At 48.5% G+C, this 23,526-nt stretch overlaps 1 protein-coding gene across 1 annotated transcript in view; it reads right to left on the bottom strand.

The window, feature by feature from the left end:
* EXOC3 (exocyst complex component 3) overlaps positions 1 to 23,526 on the bottom strand; it is a 230,627-nt gene that overhangs the window by 187,792 nt on the left and 19,309 nt on the right. Inside the window, exon 2 of the mRNA XM_082257483.1 lies at positions 1,606 to 1,755. Within this exon, the coding sequence (XP_082113609.1) occupies positions 1,606 to 1,749 (144 nt within the window). The 5' untranslated portion in view covers positions 1,750 to 1,755. The remainder of the gene's footprint in view (positions 1 to 1,605; positions 1,756 to 23,526) is intronic.

Genomic DNA, 23,526 nt, shown 5'->3' with positions numbered 1-23,526 from the left:
CGATTCAGCATCGATACAGAAAATGGCTGAATAGTGATTGCATCGATAACGTCATCCCGGCGCGCCCCTTTTAGAGTCCTTCCCTCCTTCCTCCTCTCCTTGTGTAGGTCACACAGGGTGGCCCCTGGAAATGTTCGGGTGGCCCCTGTAACAAAGTCCCGCCTCCTGGACCGTCTCCCATCAAGGACGACACACTGATCCAATGCCAGGATATTTAATCAGTGTGATGTCTATCATAGGAGTCGGTCTAGGAGTCAGGACTTTGTTGACAGTGCCTGCCGGGCAATTCAAATCCAAGCTCCATGACACAGCGGGAGATCGCCGCAAGGCTGCATTTGATCGGCACTGGTGAGGCTGCATTTGATTGGAACTGATGAGGCTGCATTTGATGGGCACTGACGAGGCTGCATTTAATGGGCACTGGTGAGGCTGCACTGATGGCCACTAATAAGGCTTCATTGATGGCCACTGATGAGGCTGCACTGATCAGCACTGATGGGTTTTTGATGAAAACCATGTGCAGTATTAGTGATGCATCGCAGAAACGAATTGAATCAAAAAACATGGATGCTGGTAGAAGTTTCATTTCCCAGTGTCCAACCCTCTGGTAGGCTGTAGTATAACCTTAAGGCGAAAAAAATTAGTCCCTCAATGGAAGAAAAAGGAAAATGTCTTAATTTTCTCATTGAATGCAGTCCTAATTTAAAATATTACTTTATGACAATCTGCAACTAGGAAGAGGGCTGCCCCAAGCCGCAAAAGATACCACCTAAACTGTTAGAGCTAAGGTTACCACCCTTTTACATCATGCCGTTTGTGGAATACAAAGTTAAAGTGGAACTTCAGGAATCACAGCAACAAAAATATACTAGTCTTGAAGAAGTTAAGTTCAAAGAGGTGTATGTCACCTTTACATTTATCACTTTTTACCATTACATTTTTACTAAGCACCAGGAATACAGCTGTCTTTAAACTTCTGATGCTCTGAGATGTGCTCTACTACACAGAAGCCATTCTGCCTGCTACTCCCCTCCACATTTCATTTACTTTGTACATTTCAAAATACTTTGTATTTTGTGAATGAGTTCACATAATACAAAGCCTTCTGTTGTTGGTCAAGAAAACAGGGACAGGCAGAGCAGCTGCAAATGATCCTGCAGCTGCTGTATCGTTGACCCAAAGGTCCAGTGTTGGAGTGCTGCAAGTATTGCAATAGCTATACTCCCAGAGCTAAAAAAAATGCAAAAATGCAAATAGTAAATAAAACAGATAGGTCCACAAGATGACATACAACTTGTTGGACCTAACCCCTTATAATCCAGCAGATTTGTAAAGTTCTGCAAATCCTGGAGTTGGGACATTTTATACTTTACCATTACATGGTAATAAAAACAAGTCCAATTTTTTCTAAATTGAATTATAAGTGAGACCTGCATGCCCTTGATGATTTTATCACCCACACATTCAATCCCCCTCTTAATCTACATGTCCTTTATACAGTGCTAAACACTATACCTAAGATTCAAAAAATGGACTTTAAAATTATTTTTACATGTTTAGAGAGTAAAAAAAAAAAAAAAAATAGTCAATGCCAGAAATTCTTACTTTCAGCCTGGCCTCCACAGATGCTTTCTTTCGAGCCTCTCTCCTTCGATATTGTTCTACTTTATCCAGTTGATCGGGCCTCTGCAGCATTCCAGCTACACGCTGAACTGCAGTGGCCATTGCCTCCTTGTCTGGCTCCTCCATTCTCGCCTGTAACAAAATTGAAACAACATTTTAAAAGAGAATCTGTAACTTTTCCCTATTAAGAAAATGCCAAATTTGCGTTTGTATTTTTTTTTTACTTTAAAGCTGGCAGAAGTATGGTAAAAAAAAAAAAAAATGGGATTTTTGACTTACCGTAAAATACATTTCTCTGATATTTCTTTATTGAGGGACACAGCTTCTAATCTTCATAACAGTTGGGTTATACTGCCCCCTACAGGAGTAGGACACTAGGCAGAAAAAAAGTCTGGCTGTGCCCATGGGCAGTCCCAGGGGGTATATTCCCTGTCTCTGCTATAGGCACTCAGTTTAGTTACAAGCAGTGTCAGAAGAAATACAACTCCACAGAGGGGTGGGTGCTGTGTCTGTCAATGAACATCAGAGAAATGGATTTTACAGTAAGTCAAAAATCCAATTTTCTCTTTTGTTCATTGACGGACACAGCTTCTGATCTCCATAACCATTGGTACGTTCCTAAAGCAGTGTTAAACATGAGGGGTGGGAACAACAAAAAGATTCCCAAGGCTAAACAGTTGGCAACCAGGCAACAGGAGCTCAACCAAAACAACTGGAGCCCACCTGAAAAAAAAACAATACACACTCGAAGAGAATCAGGTCCTCTCAACAGCAACCTACAAAACCTTGCAGCCAAAAGAAGCATCCACAGATGCCAACACATCCACTTTATAGAATTTTGTGAAATTGTGCCCCGATGACCAGGTGGCTGCCTTGCAAACCTGCATTACTGACGCCTGATGACGGAAGGCCCAGGAGGCATTAAGCGCCCGAGTAGAGTGTTCCTTAACAGCAAAAGGAGGAACCTGACCCTTGATGGAATAGGCCTGAATCACTGTCTGATTCGTCTGGAAATGGTCGCAGAGGAAGCGGACAACCCTTTGAGGCCCATCCGTGAGCACAAATAGTGAGTCTGACTTCCTGAAAGAACTCCGTAGCTGCCCTAATTACCCGAACCACATCCCAGGCATGCAAGGCAATTTCCTTCGGAAGTTTAGGCCTGGGACACAGGGAAGGCAACACAAAGTCTTCATTCAAATGAAATTCAGAGACAACCTTTGGAAGGAACGAAGGACAGGGGCTAAGAAACACCTTATCTCTGTAAATCACCAGATAAGGTGAACAACAGGATAATGCTGCCAGTTCCGACACCCTGCACTCAGAGGTGATAGCCACCAGGGAGTGTGCGGCCAAGGGTCGTCGGAAGAAGATTGGCAAACACCTGGCTCTTGATGGTACTCAAAGCCTATTTTCTGTTTAACCCGCCCCCCCTGTTGAAGGAAGGTCAAGATCGAGCCACGAGAAGGAGCAAGGATGAACCCTAAGAGACTTAAACCACGCAATGTACATCTTCCACGTACTATAGTAGATCTTCCTAGAAGCAGATTTCCTAGCTTTTAACAGTGTAAGAATCACCAACTCAGATAAACCTCTATCCTTTAGCATCTGGCGTTCAACAGCCAAGCCGTCAAAGCCAGCAACTGTAAAGCAGGATGGAAGATCGGTCCTTAGGACAGCAGATCCTCCCTGAGAGGAAGCTTCCAAGGAACATCGGCGACCAGCCATACCAGATCAGCGTACCAAGCCCGCCGAGGCCAGTCCGGAGCCACTAAGATGACCAGAATCCCTTCTGCCTTGATCCTGCATAGAAGTCTTGGCAGAAGCTTGAGAGGGAAAACGTAAATCCGACGATACTGACCCAACGGGGCCACAAGCGTGTCTGTGGCATCTGCCAGAGGATCCCTTGACCGAGCCACAAACCTCTGCACCTTTCTGTTGAGCTGAGACGCCAACAGATCCACTTCGGGGATGCCCCCTCAGAGGCACAACGGATAAAACACATCCAAATGAAAAGCACACTCCCCTTGGTCCAATGCCTCCGGACTGAGGTAATCCGCCTGCCAGTTTTCCACCCCGGGAATGTGTATGGCGGGGAGGGCTGGACCGAACCGTTCTACACACCTTAAAATGCCAGCTACCTTCAGAGCCGCTAGGACACTTCTTGTGCCCCCTTGGTGATTGACATAAGCCACGGCCATGGCATTGTCTGATTAAATGCACACTGGGCAACCCTGAAGACGATCCGTCCAATGGTCCAAACACAGCCTGAAAGCTCGGAGTTCCAAGACATTGATTAGTAGTCTGGACTCTTCCAGTGTCCAGATCTCCTGAGCAGAAAGCTTGCCGAGGACACCTCCCCAGCTGGACAGGCTGGCATCTGTGGTTACCACTGTCCAATACAAGGGGAGGAAAGATTTGCCCAGCCAAAGCGCAGAAGAACAAAGCTACCATATCAGGGAGTCCTTAGTTCCTAGACTCAGCCGGATCGGATTTTCTACAGAGATTGCGGTGTCTTGTCCCATTTGGCCAGAATCTCCCTTTGCAGGAACCGCCTCGAAGGTAGACACCATCAGGCCCAGCACCTGCATGCAAATCCTGAGGGATGACCATCTGCTGGACAGCAGGAGATGAATTGCAGCCTGCAATTTCTGGAATTTGTCCAGAGGAAGGAGCACTCTGGCTAAGGCTGAGTCCAGAGTCAGGCCCAGATAGTCCAGCTTTATGGACAGAACCAGAGCAGACTTCTGGAAATTCAGAATACAGCCGAACTTCCGCAAAGTTCCTATTGTAATCTCCAGGTTTTCCACCAGAGCAGAGGGAGACTCCGCTCGCAGAAGGAGATCGTCCAAGTAGCGCAGTACCACGATCCCCATTTGGCGTAACAAAGCTAGCACCAGGGCTAACACTTTTGTGAATATCCGAGGAGCAGAGACAAGACCAAAGGGTAAGGCTTCTTTCACACGGTCCGCCTCCGCAGGCGGATCCGTGTTGCTCAGCGGGGATCGATCCGCGATCCCCGCTGAGCCCGGCGGATGACAGCTCCGTCTCCGCTTGCAGAGCGGAGAGGGAGGTGTCTCAGCACCCGCTGCCCTCTATGGGGGATCGGATGAGAGCGGACCGCTTGTCCGCTCTCATCAGATCCGCTCCGCTCCGATTACTGAACGGATGGAAAAATAGGGTTTCCATCTGTCCAGATTTCAGCACAGGATCGGATGCGGATGGCAGCGGGTGTCAGCGGAGGTGACCTCCGCTGACACCCGCTGCCCCATAGAGCTGCATGGAGGATCCGATCAGATCCGCCTAAAAAACTGACAGGCGGATCTGATCGGACTGCCCGTGTGAAAGAGCCCTAACGCCACAAACTGATAATGCTCCTTTCCCACGGCAAATTGGAGGAAGCGCTGGTACTGGCACATATTGGAATGTAAAGGTAGACATCCTTGAGGTCGATAGGAGGCAAGGAAATCCCCCTGTCGCAGGGATGCCACCATGGTGCGAATAGACTCCATTCTGAACTTTTGCACCCGCACAAAGCAGTGCAGCACCTTGAGGTCCAGGATTTGACACACTTTGCCTTGCTTCCTGGGAATTGTAAACAGGTTTGAGTAAAAACCCTGAAAACGTCCTGAAGTCGGAACCGGACAATCACCCCTTGAAGTAACAGGTCTTGTACCGCCCCAAACAGACCCTGTAAGTGGTCCGGGGACAGGTGCAAGTTGGAAGGAAAGAACCTTGCCAGGGGACAAGAGCGAAACTCGATCTTGTAGCCGGACCGAATCTTCCTCGTGTACCCACTTGTCTTGTACCAGGGAAGTCCACGGGTCCGGAAACCAGCGAAGATGTCCCCCCACACTTGATTTGGGTGAGGGCGCACCTTCATGCTGAAGGAACCTTGTCAATGGGTCTGGAGAAGCCCGCTCTCAGGTTGGCAGACCAGGTTCATCTGGATCCTCCAGAGGAGGCCCTGAAAGACTTTGAGTCCTCGTCAGTCGACCCTGAGGAATGAAAAAACGTCTTATGAGCCGAGAAGGAAGAACCTCTGGACCAGCTGGTCTGCCAGCTCAGCAAAAGCAGGGGGGGGAGGCGGTTCTCCCTCCAGGTCACTGCGTAAAAGTTTAGCCTACCTCGGTCAGAGTTTGCGACACCAGGGCAATGGTGAATACCGGTCTCTGTGCCAAACCAGCCAGAGTGTACATATTGGGGGCCACAGAGGACTCTTCAAGCAGAATCATAGTTGCCTTGTTCAATCTGGAAACATGGGGGTCCACCACCGGAGGAACAGTTCACTTCCTAATAAGGGAGTCCTCATAGGGGTAACGCCTAGAAAATCGCTTAGGGACCCCAAAGGGATGCTTTGGTTGTCCCCACTCTTTAGTGACAATTCTGTCAAAATAGGCCAGGAAAGGAAACACCTTTGCCGCTCTGGATGGCTTGTGAGTGCCAAGGGGAACCTGCGCCTCGCAGCTGCATCCTCCATCTTCAAGGTCTTAGGCACAGATACAATCAGTGCGTCCACCAGAGCCTTTCGTGCGCGGTTGCAGATGTGATTGAATCATCCTCACTCTTAGAGAATTCCGGGGCGTGTGGTTGCAGACCCAGCAGGGTGACCCAAGTCTGCGGAGGCCGTATCAGATTCAGGATATGATGAGACAGTTAAGACAGGTGAAGGCGGGGGCCACCAGGATAATCTGCACTCCCCGTGCGGTGATCAGGAAGTAAAAAGGATCCTGGATTCAGCACCAGGGAATGAGAACGGGCGCCCATCGCCGAAATCGCCACCCTGCCAAAATGGCCGCCGGACTACACAAACATGGCCACCGTGCAAAGAAACACACAGGCTACAACAAAATGGCAGCCCCGCAGGGCACCACAAGACTTCCAGGGACCCTGGAGGGAACCCAGGCCTCAAGGATAGACCCAAGCAGAACAGGGGGCCCTGGCAGGAGCCCCCACCAGGTTCAACCCCCCCCCATCCCGCACAGTCGATCATCCAGGCCCCAGCATATGTGGAGGGAGTAAGATGGGGACAGATGAAAAGGGGGGTGCCTGACGGGAAGGAGGGGAACCCTGAGGTCCGACCGTCCCAGGGAGGGGCCCATGTCCACCCGAAAATCCTCCAGGGGTAGAAGGAAGACAGATACTCACCATACCAGGAACCAGGCGGCACCGTTCCAGACAGAACCCCTCTCCATCTAAATGGGGGATTGTTGGCAAGGAGGAAAGCTGCAACTCGGGTAGAGACCCGGTTCTATGTGACCTTGCAAGGTTTTTTTACTTGCAGGCCAGCCCCTATCCAGTGAGGCTAAGTCATGGGCTACCTAGCATGGAGCTGAGGTCTGCTCGTGCTCGCTGGCCAGTCTGGGGTGACCACTGGATCTAGATTATCCAGCCCATCCCCCAGTCTGGCAGTTGATTGTAGATCTCAGAGGAAATAAACAGGAGAAAAAATTTCTATCTAAAAAGAAAAAAAATTGCCAGGACCAGAGATCCCAGCAAGGAACTAGATCCTTACTCCTGACAAGGCAGAAAAAAAACCCTTTGCCTATAGCAAAGAGAGGAAGTATACCCCCTGGGACTGCCCATATGCGTAGTCAGGCGTTTTTTCTGCCTAGTGTCTTACTCCTGTAGGCGGTAGTATAACCCAATGGTTATGGAGATCAGAATCTGTGTCCGTCAATGAACGAAAGAGAAATAATTTTTAGCAGTTTGCACAGCAAAAATAGGTTAGCGCTAATGGAGTAAACCCAAACTCTGGCTGTTGCAGAGTTTGCTACATATCTTAATATTAGCCAGCAGTCTATTGACATCGCCAAGGACAGGCGCTAAGACACTTAGGCTTGGCTTACAACTATGCAGTTTGCCTTTGTTCTGTTTCAGCAGTGCGTTTTGCACACCCATATTTTGATGCATTTCCGTTTTGCATAATTTATGGGGTTTTTTTGCCCAATTTGTTTTTGGGCAAATTAAAAAAAAAAAAAAAAGCAGCAAAATCGCTGTAAAAACACACTACATTTTTTTCTGCAGCTTCTCCATTGAAGTCTATTGAACCAAAAAAAAAAAAGCATTGTTTTGCATTTTAAAAAATCCCTGACCCTTTCCAAAAACTCAGCAGCTGTAAAAGCATAGATGTGAACGTGTCCCAAAGGAAACCATGTAAAATGAACTGTAAAACAAAACCAAAGAAATTCCCAGCTCAACTTACGGACCACCCTACAACCACCTAAATGATCCTGTCTTAACAATATGCGTTAAAGACAGGTGTTTCGTTTGCACACATTGCAAATACATGCGAAAGCTTGGGAGCCCCGTCAGAGCACCCCAGTATTTTTTGTAGTTCTAACTTGAAGGACTACAGAAAATACAATACAAACAGGGCTGTTAGACAGGTTAATTCAGTTGGTTGTAGGCTGGTCGGTAAGTTGAGCTGGGAATTTCTTTTGTTTTGTTATGCATGCGTTGCCCTTCCATGTGCTCCTTTCTGCAAAGGCCAGTTATAGGTGAGGACTGTGCCCATTTGTTTTTTAAATGAACTGTAGTGCGTTTCTGCAAAAAGCACCCAAAAAACGCATAGGTGTGAACTAGGCCTTAGTTCCACCTGCAGTACAAGTATCAAAGGAGGTTACACCTGCTCTATTCATAAAAGCCTTGCATTGTTTTCATTATTTATTAGGTGGGGAAATACAATGCCTTGAAAAAGTATTTATACCCCCAGAAATTTTCCACATTTTGTCATGTTACAACCAAAAACCTAAAATGTATTTTATTGGGATTTTATGTGCTAGACAGCTAGACCAACACAAAGTGGCACATAATTGCAAAGTGAAAGGAAAATGATAAATGGTTTTTAAAATTAAAAAAAAAAAAAATATCTGAAAAGTGTGGCATGCATTTGTATTCAGTCCCCCTGAGTCAATACTTTGTAGAACCACCTTTGCACATCTAGAGAGTGACATGTTTGCTCATTCTTCTTTGAAAAATAGCTCAAGCTCTGTCAGATTAGATGGAGTGCAACTGTGAACAGCACTTTTCAAGTCTTGCCACAGATTCTCAATTGGATTAAGGTTTGGACTTTAACCGGGTCATTCTAAAACATGAATATACTTTGATCTAAAATATTCCATTGTAGCTTTGGCTGTATGTTTAGGGTTGTTGTCCTGCTGAAAGGTGAACCTCCGCTCCAGTCTTAAGTCTTTTTCAGACTCTAACAGGTTTTCTTCTAAGATTGCCCTGTATTTAGCTCCATCCAATTTCCCATAAACTCTGACCAGCTTTCCTGTCCCTGCTGAAGAAAAGCATACCCACAACATGATGCTGTCACCACCATGTTTTACGGTGGGGATGGGGTGTTCAGGGTGATATGCAGTGTTCGTTTTCCGCCACACATAGCATTTTTCTTTTAGGCCAAAAAATTAAATTTTGGTTTCAAACTGACCTGAGCACCAATTATCACATGTTGCTGTGTCCCCCCATATGGCTTCTCGCAAACTGCACATGGCTTATGGCTTTCTTTTTGCCACTCTTCCATAAAGGCCAAATTTGTGAGTGCACGACTAATAGTTGTCCTGTGGACAGATTCTCCTACCTGAGATGTGGATCTCTGCAGCTCCTCCAGAGTTAACATGGGCCTCTTAGCTGCTTCTTTGATTAATGCTCTGTTTGCCTGGCCTGTCAATTTAGGTGGACAACCATGTCTTGGTAGGGTTGCAGTTGTGCCATACTCTTTCAGTATTTGGATGATGGATTAAACAGTGCCCTGTGAGATGTTCAAAGCTTGGCATGTTTTTTATGTAACCTAACTCTGCTTTAAACTTCTCCACAACTTTATCCCTGACCTGTCTGGTGTGTTTCTTGGCCTTCGTGATGCTGTTTGTTTACTAATATTCTCTAACAAATCTCTGAGGGCTTCCCAGAACAACTGTATTCATACGGAGATTAAATTACACACCGGTAGACTCTATTTACTAGGGATAGACCGATATGGTTTCTTCAGGGCCGATACCGATATTTTGGTCACAACGTATCAGTATCGGCCGATATTTTGTACATTTAAAGTTTTGAAAAATAAAGACAATTTCTGACACAAATCTGGTACTGAACATGTTAATTTTTGTTTAATGCTTAATGGCTGACTTGCTGGCATCCTGTGGTGGGTGGGTGGCTGGCTGGCACCCTGTGGTGGGTGGCTGGCTAGCACCCTGTGGTGGATGGCTGGCTGGCACCCTGTGGTGGGCGGCTGAGTGGCACCCTGTTGTGGATGACTGGCTGGCTGGCACCCTGTGGTGGGTGGCTGGCTGTCTGGCACCCTGTGGTGGGTGGCTGGCACCCTGTGGTGGGTGGGTGGCTGGCACAGGGGCTGTGGGTGCCTGTCTGGTACAGGGGCTGTGGGCGGCTGGCTGGTACAGTGCCTGTGGCTGGCTGGCTGTCTGGCACCCTGTCTGTGGGTGGCTGACTGTCTGGCACCCTGTGGTGGGTGGCTGGCTGTTTGGCACCCTGTGGAGGGTGGGTGACTGGCTGGTATAGGGCCTGTGGGTGGCTGGCTGGCGCAGTGCCTGTGGCTGGCTGGCTTGCTGGTACAGTGCCTGTGGCTGGCTGGTACAGGGCCTGTGGGTGTGGGTGGCTGGCTGGCACCAGGCTGCTGTGGGTGGGTGTATGGCTGTGATACACTCCCGCGAGACTAGTCCCGATTCCAGACGAGGCTGTCCAAGGCGATGGAGAGGGAGGCGGCCTAAGAAGGCAGAATGAGGTCACAAGAATATCGGCAATACCGGCCAATTCCAGGGCCAATACCAATATATCGGGGAAAGTGCATATCGGCCTTGCCGATAATCGGTGTTTCCCTACTATTTACTAATTAGGTGACTTCTGAAGGCAATTGGTTCCACTAGATTTTAGTTAGGGGTATCAGAGTAATAGGGGCTGAATACAAATGCACGCCACACTTTTCAGAGATTTGTAAAAAAATAATTTGAAAACCATTTATCATATTCCTTCCACTTCATAATTATGTGCCACTTTGTGTTGGTCTATCACATAAAACCCCAATAAAAATACATTTACGTTTTTGGCTGTAACATGATGAAATGTGAAACATTTCAAGGGTTATGAAAACTTTTTGATCAGTGTACTGCAGCACAAACTACAAGGATCAGTGCCAGACGTTCACTGCCAACAGGGGACTGCTGCATTAGTAAAAGTAAGATATGTAACAAATGGGGCAGCAGCTAGGGAAGGGGCACACTGACTTCTATTGAGTGCAAAAGCTACACACTGATCAAAATTTGGCCGATCGCAGCTGAACCAACCAAATTTCGATCAGTGTAGGGCCAGCTTAAAAGTGTATTTCCACTTTCGCAGACAAATTTGAGAAACCCCACTATGGGGGGCAATTTAATAAAGCACATTCAACTATTTTTCTGATGTTATGGCTGTACTAGAAAGTCCTGTAGCAAATTTATTAAATATGTGAAACAGTTTTCTTGCTAATTCTGAAATTTTTGCAACAAATTCAGTTTTCATATGTGCTACTTTTACATTCAGACACTATTGCTGCAACTAATTCATTAAAGTAGTAAGAAGTGTTTTTTTACCTTAATGCATTCACAGCATTAACCTTGAGTATCCACCTGTAATAACCCTTCAGTACTATACTATTTTTTAATGCCGTGATACTTTGACAAATACTCTGTCATACAATACTGTACCCAAATGCAATTTGAGACCAGTCATTTTTTTGGTGTTTTTTTTATTTATTTTTTGGTGATATTTTTTATTTTATTTTTTACTATGTAGGGGGGAAAAAAAGGCCAAAAAATGTGGAAAATAAACTGTTTCCCTTACCCTTTGCTAAAATACAAAGTGCCAAGACAGTACAAACACCCCCAAAATGACCCCTTTGTGGAAAATAGGCACCCCAAGGTGATCACAGTATTTTTTGGAAATGAACAAAGTAATAAGAAATTGAGGAGGTTAAAATAACTAGATACAGCATGTACAGACCAAACACTTATCATACACAGGGGTTAATGTATGATGTGCATGATAAAGGAGGTAAAAGGTTAAGGTAAAACTAAAGGTAAAATTAAAAAAATAAAATAAAATGTTACACTTACCGTATATACTCGAGTATAAGCCGAGTTTTTCAGCACATTTTTTTGTGCTGAAAACGTCCCCCTCGGCTTATACTCGAGTCAAGGAAAAAAATGTCCTCTCCGACGGGTTTAAGGTTTAAAAATGGCGCCGCCCGTCGCATACATGTTACCGCGCACGCGCCGCCGCCGCTCGTGTAATTTCGGCTATTCCCGGAGCCGCTCGGGAGAGGCCGGGAATAGCCGAAAGTATACGAGCGGCGGCGGCGCGTGCGCAATGACGTGTCGCGCCGGGCGGCGCCATTTTTAAAATGAAGGCGCCTCTGGAACAGGTAAGTGAAACAGCTTCACTACCTGCCATGGGCTGCGGGCACACTACGAGGGATGCAGTGCTGCGGGCATGGTCCACATGTACCATGCCCACAGCACTGCATCTCCTGTAGTATGCCCACAACCCCGGATCCTCTAGTACCATGCCAGTATCCTGCAATCTCCTGCACCATGCCAGTACCCTGCAATCTCCTGCACCATGCCAGTACCCTGCATTCTCCTGCACCATGCCAGTACCCTGCAATCTCCTGCACCATGCCAGTACCCTGCATTCTCCTGCACCATGCCAGTACCCTGCAATCTCCTGCACCATGCCAGTACCCTGCAATCTCCTGCACCATGCCAGTACCCTGCATTCTCCTGCACCATGCCAGTACCCTGCAATCTCCTGCACCATGCCAGTACCCTGCAATCTCCTGCACCATGCCAGTACCCTGCAATCTCCTGCACCATGCCAGTACCCTGCAATCTCCTGCACCATGCCAGTACCCTGCATTCTCCTGCACCATGCCAGTACCCTGCAATCTCCTGCACCATGCCAGTACCCTGCATTCTCCTGCACCATGCCAGTACCCTGCAATCTCCTGCACCATGCCAGTACCCTGCAATCTCCTGCACCATGCCAGTACCCTGCATTCTCCTGCACCATGCCAGTACCCTGCAATCTCCTGCACCATGCCAGTACCCTGCATTCTCCTGCACCATGCCAGTACCCTGCATTCTCCTGCACCATGCCAGTACCCTGCAATCTCCTGCACCATGCCAGTACCCTGCAATCTCCTGCACCATGCCAGTACCCTGCATTCTCCTGCACCATGCCAGTACCCTGCAATCTCCTGCACCATGCCAGTACCCTGCAATCTCCTGCACCATGCCAGTACCCTGCATTCTCCTGCACCATGCCAGTACCCTGCAATCTCCTGCACCATGCCAGTACCCTGCATTCTCCTGCACCATGCCAGTACCCTGCATTCTCCTGCACCATGCCAGTACCCTGCATTCTCCTGCACCATGCCAGTACCCTGCAATCTCCTGCACCATGCCAGTACCCTGCAATCTCCTGCACCATGCCAGTACCCTGCATTCTCCTGTACCATGCCAGTACCCTGCAATCTCCTGCACCATGCCAGTACCCTGCAATCTCCTGTACCATGCCAGTACCCTGCATTCTCCTGCACCATGCCAGTACCCTGCATTCTCCTGCACCATGCCAGTACCCTGCATTCTCCTGTACCATGCCAGTACCCTGCATTCTCCTGCACCATGCCCGCCGCCCTGCATTCTCACCCTAGGCTTATACTCGAGTCAATGATTTTTCCCATCTTTTTGTGGTAAAAGTAGGGGTCTCGGCTTATACTCGGGTCGGCTTATACTCGAGTATATACGGTACCTCTTCTTCTCGGGTCCTCTGCTGGCACATTTACACCCCCCCTGCTGTGTGCCCCCATAGCAATCCGCTTGCTATGGGGGCACTCGTACATGCTCTCTCCGGAGCTGGCTCTGCATGTCCATTGAAACTCCAATGGCTCCCACTGTTGCCTCCCTGTCCAATGAGGAGACAGAGCAGGGAAACCCGCTGTTCTCATGCATATTGCTGGATCGTGATCAGGCTCAGGTAAGTATAAGGGGGTGCTGGGTGGGGGGGAGCTGCTTGCTTCATACCTTTAAAACCAATTTAATATACAGGTCACATGTGGAGACACTTGACACAAGCACTCTAAAAAATGAAATACAAGAGCTATTACAAGCATTGTAACACAAGATGACAGCCTCAAGCCAACTACTGGTGTGGCCAAGTATAATCACCTAGACTAACAAAAGATAATTTTTTATAGGGGTTCTACCCTTAGGCTCGGTTCACACTTATGAAGTTTGCTTTTAAATGTTTCTGCAGTGCACAAGCGATTTTACCGCGATTTGCATTTTTTATGCTTTTATTTTTGGACCAATTTATTGTTGGGCAAATTTAAAAACGCATAATGCAAATTGCTTCTAAAATGCACTACATGCTTTTCTGCAGCTTCTCCATTGAAGTCTATTGAGCCAAAAAAGCACCGTTCTTGGGTTTAAAAAAGTCACTGACCCTTTCCAGAAATTCAGCGGCTGAAAAAAGCATAGATGTGAACGTGTCCCATAGGAAACCATGTTAAATAAACTGCAGTGCAATTCTGCAAAAAGCACAAAAAAAAAAAGGCATAAGTGTGAACCAGGCCTTATAGTGTGGCTCATATGTAGAATGAACCTTTTCTTTAGCTATGCAAGAAAATGCAACAGATTAATTTTTAAGGATAAGTATTATTTTTTTAAAAAAAAAATAATAATACATGCACATTTTTAGTACTCACAGTACCCGTCTCCAGCCCATCAAAGTATCAGAGTACCTGTCTCCAGCCCATTAGAGTACCTATCTGTAGCTAGAGTACCCGAGTACCTAGCTGCAGCCCATCAGAGTACCCAAGTACCTGTCGGCAGCCCACCTGAGTACCCGAGTACCTATCCGCAGCCCATCAGAGTACCTGAGTACCTATATGCAGCCCATTAGAGTACAGAGTACCTATCTGCAGCCCATTAGAGTACCCGAGTACCTATCTGCAGCCCATCAAAGTACATGAGTACCTGTCTCCAGCCCATCAGAACAACCAAGTACCTATCCGCAGCCCATCAACGTACCCAAGTACTTGTCACGTGGGGTCATTTTCTGGGCGTTTGTATTGTCCTGGTGCTCCAGGGCCTTCAAAGGTGTGATAGGTAGTCAGGAAAATAGATTTGTAATAGAACACCTTACGGTGACTAAAAAGTCTCACAATGTGGGATCACCATACTCAGGACGAGATGCAGAATGTGTTTTGGGTTGTCATTGCACATATGCGTATACAATGTGCGAGAAATAACTTGTTAATATGACAACTTTGTGTAAAAAATAAAAATAAATTAATTTCTTTATTTTCCTAGGAATTGTGGGAAATATTACAACTTCAAAAAACTCACCATACCTCCTACTAAATACCTGGGACTGTCTACTTTTCAAAAAGAGATCATTTGGGGATTTTTGTACTGTCCTGACATTTCAGGGTCTCAAGTACATCAGGTGTGATCAATTTTCAATGATTGGTACCATAGCTTGTAGACTCTTTTCACACAGACTTGGGTTATTTTTACCAAGGATATGTAGCAGTATAAATTGTGGCCCAAATTTTTGAACAAAAAGTACATATTTGCCAAATTTTATAATAGAAACAAAAAATAAAATAAAAAAAACTGAATTTTTGTAAAATCTTACCTGTAAAATTCCTTTCTCTGAGTCCTCCGACAGTCGCCGCCTCTCCATATTCGTCACAATGGGGTAATTGACCTTTGCTCCGTAGGAGTAGCTAGGCAACAGAATATGTCAATATTAAAGCTTTTAGCATATCCCACCCCCAGGGGGTGGTCCCCTCAGTCAATACCCTCCTGCTTCCTGTATCCATACCTCAGTTTCAGTAGAATAGCAGTAGAGTACATAAACAAACCCCAAAAGAGGGGCGGGGGCGGCGACTGTCAGAGGACTCAGAGAGAGGAATTTTACAGGTAAGATTTTACAAAAATTCAGTTTTCTCTTACGTCCTCCGACAGTCGCCGCCTCTCCATATTCGTCACAATGGGGACGTCCCAAAGCAGTGTATGCATGAGTGGTGGGAAACGCAGCCGCGCCCAAGGCAACGCCGGACCCATATCAGAGAAAGTAACCTTACCAAAGGAAGGAAACCAGCTGGGCAGCATGAAAAAAACTTTGCTCAACAGGAGCAACAACCCAGGAAGAACAAATAATCCAGGGATAAAAACATCCCAAACAGCCAAGGGCCCAAAAACAAGGGACCTTAAGGTACTGCCGCACTAAGAACCTTGCGGCCAAAAGAAGCATCTGCCGATGCCTGAACATCCACTTTGTAGAACTTTGAGAAGGTGTGAACGGACGACCAAGTCGCCGCCTTACACACCTGGGCCACAGAAGCCCGATGATGACAGGCCCAAGACGTACTCAGAGATCTTGTAGAGTGCGCCTTCACAGGCATAGGAGGAACTTTCCCCTTCAAAGCATATGCCTGCTCAATGGTCTGTCTGATCCATTTGGCGATGGTAGAAGCCGCCGCCGCCTTGCCCTTCCGAGGTCCCTCAGGAAGGACAAAGAGAGAATCCGTCTTGCGAAAGGATTTTGTCGAATTCAGGTAAACCCTGATCGCTCGAACAACATCCAAGGAATGTAAGGCCACCTCCTTCGGATGCTTAGGCTCCGCGCAAAGCGAAGGCAAGACAATGTCCTCATTGAGGTGAAATTCCGAGATCCTTTTCGGAAGAAAAGAGGGATTAGGTCGCAAGACCACCTTATCCAAGTGAAGCACCAAATACGGAGACCTGCAGGACAAGGCTGCCAGCTCCGACACTCTGCGAGCCGAAGTGATCGCCACCAAAAAGGCGACCTTCTTAGACAACAGAGGCAACGAGATCTCCCTGATCTTCTCAAAAGGAGCATGTTGCAACACGGACAGAACAAGGTTCAAGTCCCATGGAGGCAAAGGCTCCCTCCGAGGAGGGACCAGGTGTCGCACCCCTTGGACAAAGGTGCCAACCAGAGAATTAGACGCCACAGGGCGTTGAAAGAGAACGGCCAGCGGAGAAATCTGACCCTTAATCGTGGCCAACGCCAAACGCTGGTCCACACCCGTTTGAAGGAAAGACAACACCCGAGACACCGAGTATGAGCGGGGGGAAAACCCCCTGGACTCACACCAGGCAAAATAGGCCTTCCAAGTACGGTAGTAAATCTTCCCCGAAGAGGCCTTCCTAGCATTGATCAAAGTATGAATGACCTCCGGGGAGAGACCCCTATCCTTCAGGACCTCGGTTTCAACAGCCAGGCCGTCAAAGCCAGCGACTGTAAAGCAGGATGGAATATCGGTCCTTGGGACAGAAGATCTTCTCGAAGAGGCAGACGCCATGGAGTGTCGACCGCCAGATTCACGAGGTCTGCGTACCAAGACCTGCGGGGCCAGTCTGGCGCCACCAGAATCACCGTGAGCGGTTCCGAGGACAACCTGCGAAGGAACCGGGAAAGCAACTGAATCGGTGGGAACGCATACATCAGTCGATACTGATGCCACGGAGCCACTAACGCGTCTGACGCGTCTGCCCGAGGATCGCGCGTCCTTGCCACGAACCTTTCCACCTTGTTGTTCAGACGAGACGCGAACAGGTCCACATCTGGAAGGCCCCACTTCGCGCACAACATCTGGAAGACATCCGGGTGGAGCGACCATTCCCCCTGGTCCAGAGACTGGCGACTCAGATAGTCCGCCTGCCAGTTCTCCACCCCCGGAATGTGAACTGCAGATATCGCCGGGACGTGCGTCTCGGCCCAAGACAGAATGTCGGCTACTTCCCAAGCCGCTCGGGCACTCCTGGTGCCCCCTTGGTGGTTGATGTAGGCCACCGCTGTGGCATTGTCCGTCTGCACCCGAACCGGACGGCCCTGAAGCCTGTCCGTCCAACGTCGAAGGCAGAGATTTATCGCCCGCAATTCCAGAATGTTGATCGGAAGGGAAGATTCCCCCTCCGACCAAGTACCCTGGGCGGACAGAACGCCCAGAACACCACCCCAGCCCGACAGGCTGGCATCCGTGGTGATCACCGTCCATGAAAACGGACGAAAAGACTTGCCCCCCGACACCGCCGGGGACTGTAGCCACCACAGAAGATCTCTTCTGGTGCGAGGACTCAACGAGATCTGAAGATCCAGAGATTTTGGTCGCCCGTCCCACCTGGACAGGATCTCCGCCTGGAGACCCCTCGTGTGGAACTGGGCAAAGTGAATCGCCTCGAAAGTCGAGACCATCAAACCCAGACACCGCATGCCCGTCCGGAGGGATGAGCACGGAACGTCCCGAAGGGACCTGACTTCGTCCTGGAGTGTCCTGAGCTTGTCCTCCGGCAGGAAGACCTTCGCCTGGACAGAGTCCAGAATCATTCCCAGATAGGGAAGGCGAACCGACGGGCACAGCGTCGATTTTGGGAAGTTTATCGTCCAACCAAACTCCTGCAGAGTCTGCATCGTGACGGACAGGTCCTTCACCAGACCCTGACTGGTCGCAGACCGAACCAGAATGTCGTCCAGATACCCCAGGATTGATATACCCTGGGCTCTCAATAAGGCCAGAACTGGTGCAAGCACCTTGGTGAATACCCGCGGAGCCGAAGCGAGACCAAAGGGTAACGCCACAAACTGGTAATGATCCTCCGCAATAGCGAATCGAAGGTACCTCTGGTGACCCTCGAAAATGGGGATGTGAAGATATGCATCCTTCAGGTCGATGGAGGCCATGAATTCTCCTGGAACTAGAGCAACCACCACCGAGCGCAGGGATTCCATGTGGAACTTGCGAACCCGCACAAAGCGGTTCAGAGCTTTCAAGTCCAGAATCGGACGTACCTTGCCCTCCTTTCTGGGCACAGTGAACAGATTTGAATAAAACCCCCGAAATCTGTCCCGATGAGGCACCGGAACCACCACTCCCTGAGCCCGCAGGTCCCGCACCGCTAGGTGCAGATCCCGCAAGCGCTCCGGAGACAGCTGAAGATTTGAGGGAAAAAATCTGCCCACCGGCCGAGAGAGAAACTCGATCTTGTATCCAGATCGAACGATTTCCTGAACCCACCTGTCCCGAACGCGGGCCAGCCAGGGTTGAAGAAAACCGAGCAAACGTCCCCCCACCCCAGAGCTGGGTGAGGGCGCCCCTTCAGGCCGCGTTGTTATGGGCAGCGGACCCGGACTGGTCGGACTTCTGCTTACCTGCCCACGGTTTCTTTTGGGAGCCTTGACCTTTGAAGGGCTTGCCCTTATAGTGCGACCGAAAGGCACGAAAGGACCCCTGAGCGGGCCTAAACGAAGCATGCTTCTTACCTTGAGCAACCTTAGCCTTGTGGGACTGGGGCAAGAGCGTGCTCTTACCCCCAGAGATCCCCTTAATCAGCGTATCCAGTGAGTCGCCAAAAAGGCGGGAACCCGTATAGGGCAAATTAGCCAAAGTCTTGCGAGAAGATTGGTCCACAGACCAACATTTCAGCCAAATCAAACGGCGTGTCAACACCGCCACGCTGTGCACACGTGCAGCCAAAGGAGTTACATCCAATTCCACATCACACAAATACATGACACCCTGATGAATCTAATCCACCATAGCCAATGTTGTCGGCGGGGCAGAATCAGACACCAGGACGCGCCTAAGTACCTGCGTCCAATCCACAACAGCCTGAGCTGCCATAAGGGAAGCAAAAATAGCTTTTAGCATGGAACCGGTAACCGAGTAAGTATGGCGGGCAAGAGACTCCAGTCTCCTGTCCGTAGGGTCCCGGAACACCTGGGTATCCTCTGCCGGAATCGCAGTGGATTTATTCAAAACCGCCACCGCGTGATCCACCGGAGGCGTTACCTACCAGCGTTCATCAGTGGCGGGCGTGAAAGGATAACGCAGCTTGAACCTATTTGGCACAGCAAAAGGCTTTTTTAGATTGTGCCATTGTTCACTAACAGCGCGCTGAAAATCCTCAGTGCAAGGAAAAACCTGCGATGTTTTGCGTCTCCGCTGTGTCCCATAAGAAGCCAGAACGGCAGGCGGACACGGCTCATCCTGTAAATGCAACGTTTGTTTGATAGAAGCAACCAATTCATCCATGATTGCAAGCTCTTCAGACGAGCCCCTCATCAACCCCCTCAACCTCTGCCTCCCCTTCCGACCCTGCAAAATCCAGGGACGAACGGGACCCCAATAAGGGGACCCCGGCCATAGCAGCCCCATCACCCTCGCCCTCTGAATCAGAGGAGATTGAAACTCTGGGCCGTTTTGTGGATTGAGCAGCCACAAGCATCTGCACCTGAGCAGCCAGGTTAGCCACAATGGTAGCCAAATCGCCCCCCTCAGGGGGAGCAGCAGCAGCCCCTTGGCCTCCCATTAAAGTGGGAGGAAATTTGCTTTCCTGATAATCCATGCCCCCAGAAGTGTGCAGGAGAAAAAAAAAAGGGTAACTGCCCCTTTAAAAGCGCGGTAAGCGCAGCCCACCGCACACACACACACACCAGCACAAGCCAACCCCCACAGGGAAAAGTACAAACTCAGGCAAGGAATACAGGACTAAAGAGGATAAAAACCTGGAGAGATCACTGCTGCTGCTGTATCGATCGGTGTGCCCAGGGAAAAGGAAGTGATGCAATCAAGGCCGCTCCTATAAAGCCTATGGAATGCTACAAGAAAATGGCCGCCGGGGGAGGAAGTAAAGGCAGAGATCCTGCAGTGTTAATATGAGGCCGGAGCGATCGCCGCCAAAATGGCGGCGCTTGGCGCCAAAAACGTCGCTCCCCGCACACAGTAAAACACCCTCACACGCCTGCAGTATAATAAAAAATGGCGGACCGCAGCAGCGGCCGCCGCATGTATGCACAAACACGATCAAATCATGCCCCACAGCATACAGCCTGTCACACAGTAATAGAAGCACACAGTCTGATCACAGAAACAGTGCAGTATGGCCCCCCTCCTTGTAGTCCACAGAATGCAGCCAAAACAGATAGGGAGTCCAATAGTGTGAACAGAAACAGGGTTACACAGTCCCAGACTGACACCCCCTAAACAGACAGGTCCCCACACAGATACACTTACCTTCTAAATGGCGTGGGGAGCCCGCCCAATCGATCAAGCCGCTGCACAGAAGACAGGGAGAGTCGCAGCCAGGACGCAGCAGAACTGCGGTGCGAAACCGCATGGCGTCCAGTGAGGTAGCCACCTCACCGCAGCATCCCTGCATCGAACAGGGATGGGTCGTTCACACATGCCAGGAAAAAACCTGACTGAACGCTCGATGGCAGGCTGGGAAGCCACTGGCCCACAACCTGCGACCAGGGGGGCCAGCCCGAGACCCAGCCCGCATGATCCTCTTCATCAGAAGAACTAACTAATGCTGACAAAAGTAACAGCTAAGTAAAGAGGGAGAAAAAAACTCAAATAAAATCAAAAGAAGATAAAGGCTGAGGCAAAAAGCCCCAGCTTAGAAACAGCCAGCTAACTCCTGAAAGCTAGACAATGAAACTGAGGTATAGATACAGGAAGCAGGAGGGTATTGACTGAGGGGACCACCCCCTGGGGTGGGATATGCTAAAAGCTTTAATATTGACATATTCTGTTGCCTAGCTACTCCTACGGAGAAAAGGTCAATTACCCCATTGTGACGAATATGGAGAGGCGGCGACTGTCGGAGGACGTAAGAGAAAATAGATTTTTGACTTACCGTAAAATCTTTCTCCCTGATCTGAAGTTCATTGACAGACGAAGCTCCATATTCATCTTAACCACTGGGTTATGCTGCCCCCTACAGGAATAGGACACTAGGCAGGAAAAATCTTTACCACGCCTATGGGGCAGTCCCTTGAGGTATAGGGATCGACCGATATCAGTTTTTCGTTGCCGATATCGATACCCATATTTTGGCCATCGCATATCGGTATCGGCCGATATTTTATACATCCTATGTCAGGGTCCAAGACTAGTCTTCTCCTCCTCCAACCATTAGGTGGTGATGCTCATGTAAGGGTAAAATGATGTCACTTAGCATAATTCTGTTTACAAATGTTATTGAATATGCCACTCACATATGTACAAATTAAAGATATAAGCAATTCTACTATAGAAGATCTGCTGGCAGATCGGTATCTCTCACCCACTTGTCGTAAGTGATACCTGGTTGATACTGCTCCGTTCGACATCTGCTCAATACTGCTCTGTCTCTCACCCGCTCCATCTCCCACCCACCCGATACTGATCCGTCTCTCATCCACTTGCCGTGACACCCGGGTGATACCGCTCCGTCCATTATACGATCTTGGAGGTCACGTGCGTGGTCATGCTTAGCATCATCACGTGACCTCCAAGATCGTCATCGTATGCCAGACGGAGCAGTATCACCCGGGTGTCACTTACGGCAAGTGGGTGAGAGATACCGATCTGCCAGCAGATCTTCTAATGTGGAATTGCTTATATCTTTAATTTGTACATATGTAAGTGGCATATTCAATAACATTTGTAAAAGGAATTATGCTATGTGACATCATTTTACCCTTATATGAGCAATATTTGGAATATCGGCCAGTTCCAAGGCTCATACAGATATATCAGCAAAAGTCAATAATCGGCCTTGCCGATAATCGGTTGTTCCCTAGTATACACCCACTCACTCTGCTATAGGCATTCAGTTTTGTTGCAAGCAGTGTGAGAAGAAAAAACCTCGACCCAACTCATATATAGAGGGGCAGATGCTGCATCTGTCGAACTTCAGAGAAAAGGTTTTTTCGTTAAGTCAAAAATAGTTTTCTCTATCGTTCATTGACAGACGCAGCTCCATATTCTTCTTAACTATTGGGACGTCCCAAAGCAGCATTAGCATGAGGGGTGGGAAAACAACGCAGAAAAGAACGTAATTCCCAAAGGCTAAATTTAGCCAACCAGGTAACATGGAGCTCAACCAGGAACAACTGGAGCTCACCTGGAAACATACACCCTCAAAGAGAAAACAATCTCTTTTAAACAGCAGCCTGCAAAACCTTGCGGCCAAAAGAAGCATCCAAAGATGCCAACACATTTTTTTGAATTTTGTGAACGCGTGCACAGACGACCAATTGGCCACCTTGCAAACTTGTATTACTGATGCCTGATGGCGAAAAGCCCAAGAAGCACTCAGCGCCCTAGTAGAATGCGCCTTCACAGGGAAAGGTGGAACCTGACCCTTAAGTGAATAAGTCTGTACCATCGTCTGCCTGATCCATCTGCATATGGTCGCAGCAGACGCAGCCAATCCCTTCCGAGGTCCTTCCGTGAAGACAAAAAGAGAGTCTGATTTCCTGAATGACTCAGTAGCCGCCAGATAAACCCTAATTGCTCGAACCACATCCAAGGAATGCAAAGCAATTTCTTTAGGATGCTTGGGCTTAGGACAGAGTGAAGGCAGCACAATGTCTTCATTCAAATGGAAATCAGAGACCACCTTAGGAAGAAACGACTGATTAATTCGAAGTACCACTTTATCTCGGTGGACCACCAAATAAGGTGAATGGCAGGACAGCGCCGCCAATTCAGACACTCTGTGCTCAGAGGTAATAGTTACCAAAAAGGCTACCTTCTGTGACAGTTTAAGCAGAGGAATCTCCCTAATGTTTTCAAAGGGAGGTTTCTGAAGGACTGACAATACCAAGCTAAGATCCCACGGAGGTAACGGGGACCGTATCGGAGAAGCCATAATCGCAAACTCCCTGGATAAAGATGCGAATCAAAGTCTGCGTAGCTAAAGAACATTGAAAAAACACCGCCAAGGCCAACACCTGGCCTTTAATAGTACCCAAGGCCAAATGCTGCTCAAAAGCTACCAATTTTGTCAAAAAGTTCCAGACAAGTGAGAACCTTGCCCGACTTTG

This window comes from Pelophylax lessonae (genome assembly GCF_965119305.1).
Source record: "Pelophylax lessonae genome assembly, chromosome: 5".
NCBI classification, from domain to species: Eukaryota; Metazoa; Chordata; class Amphibia; order Anura; family Ranidae; genus Pelophylax; species Pelophylax lessonae.
This window is presented reverse-complemented; position numbering and strand designations above follow the sequence as displayed.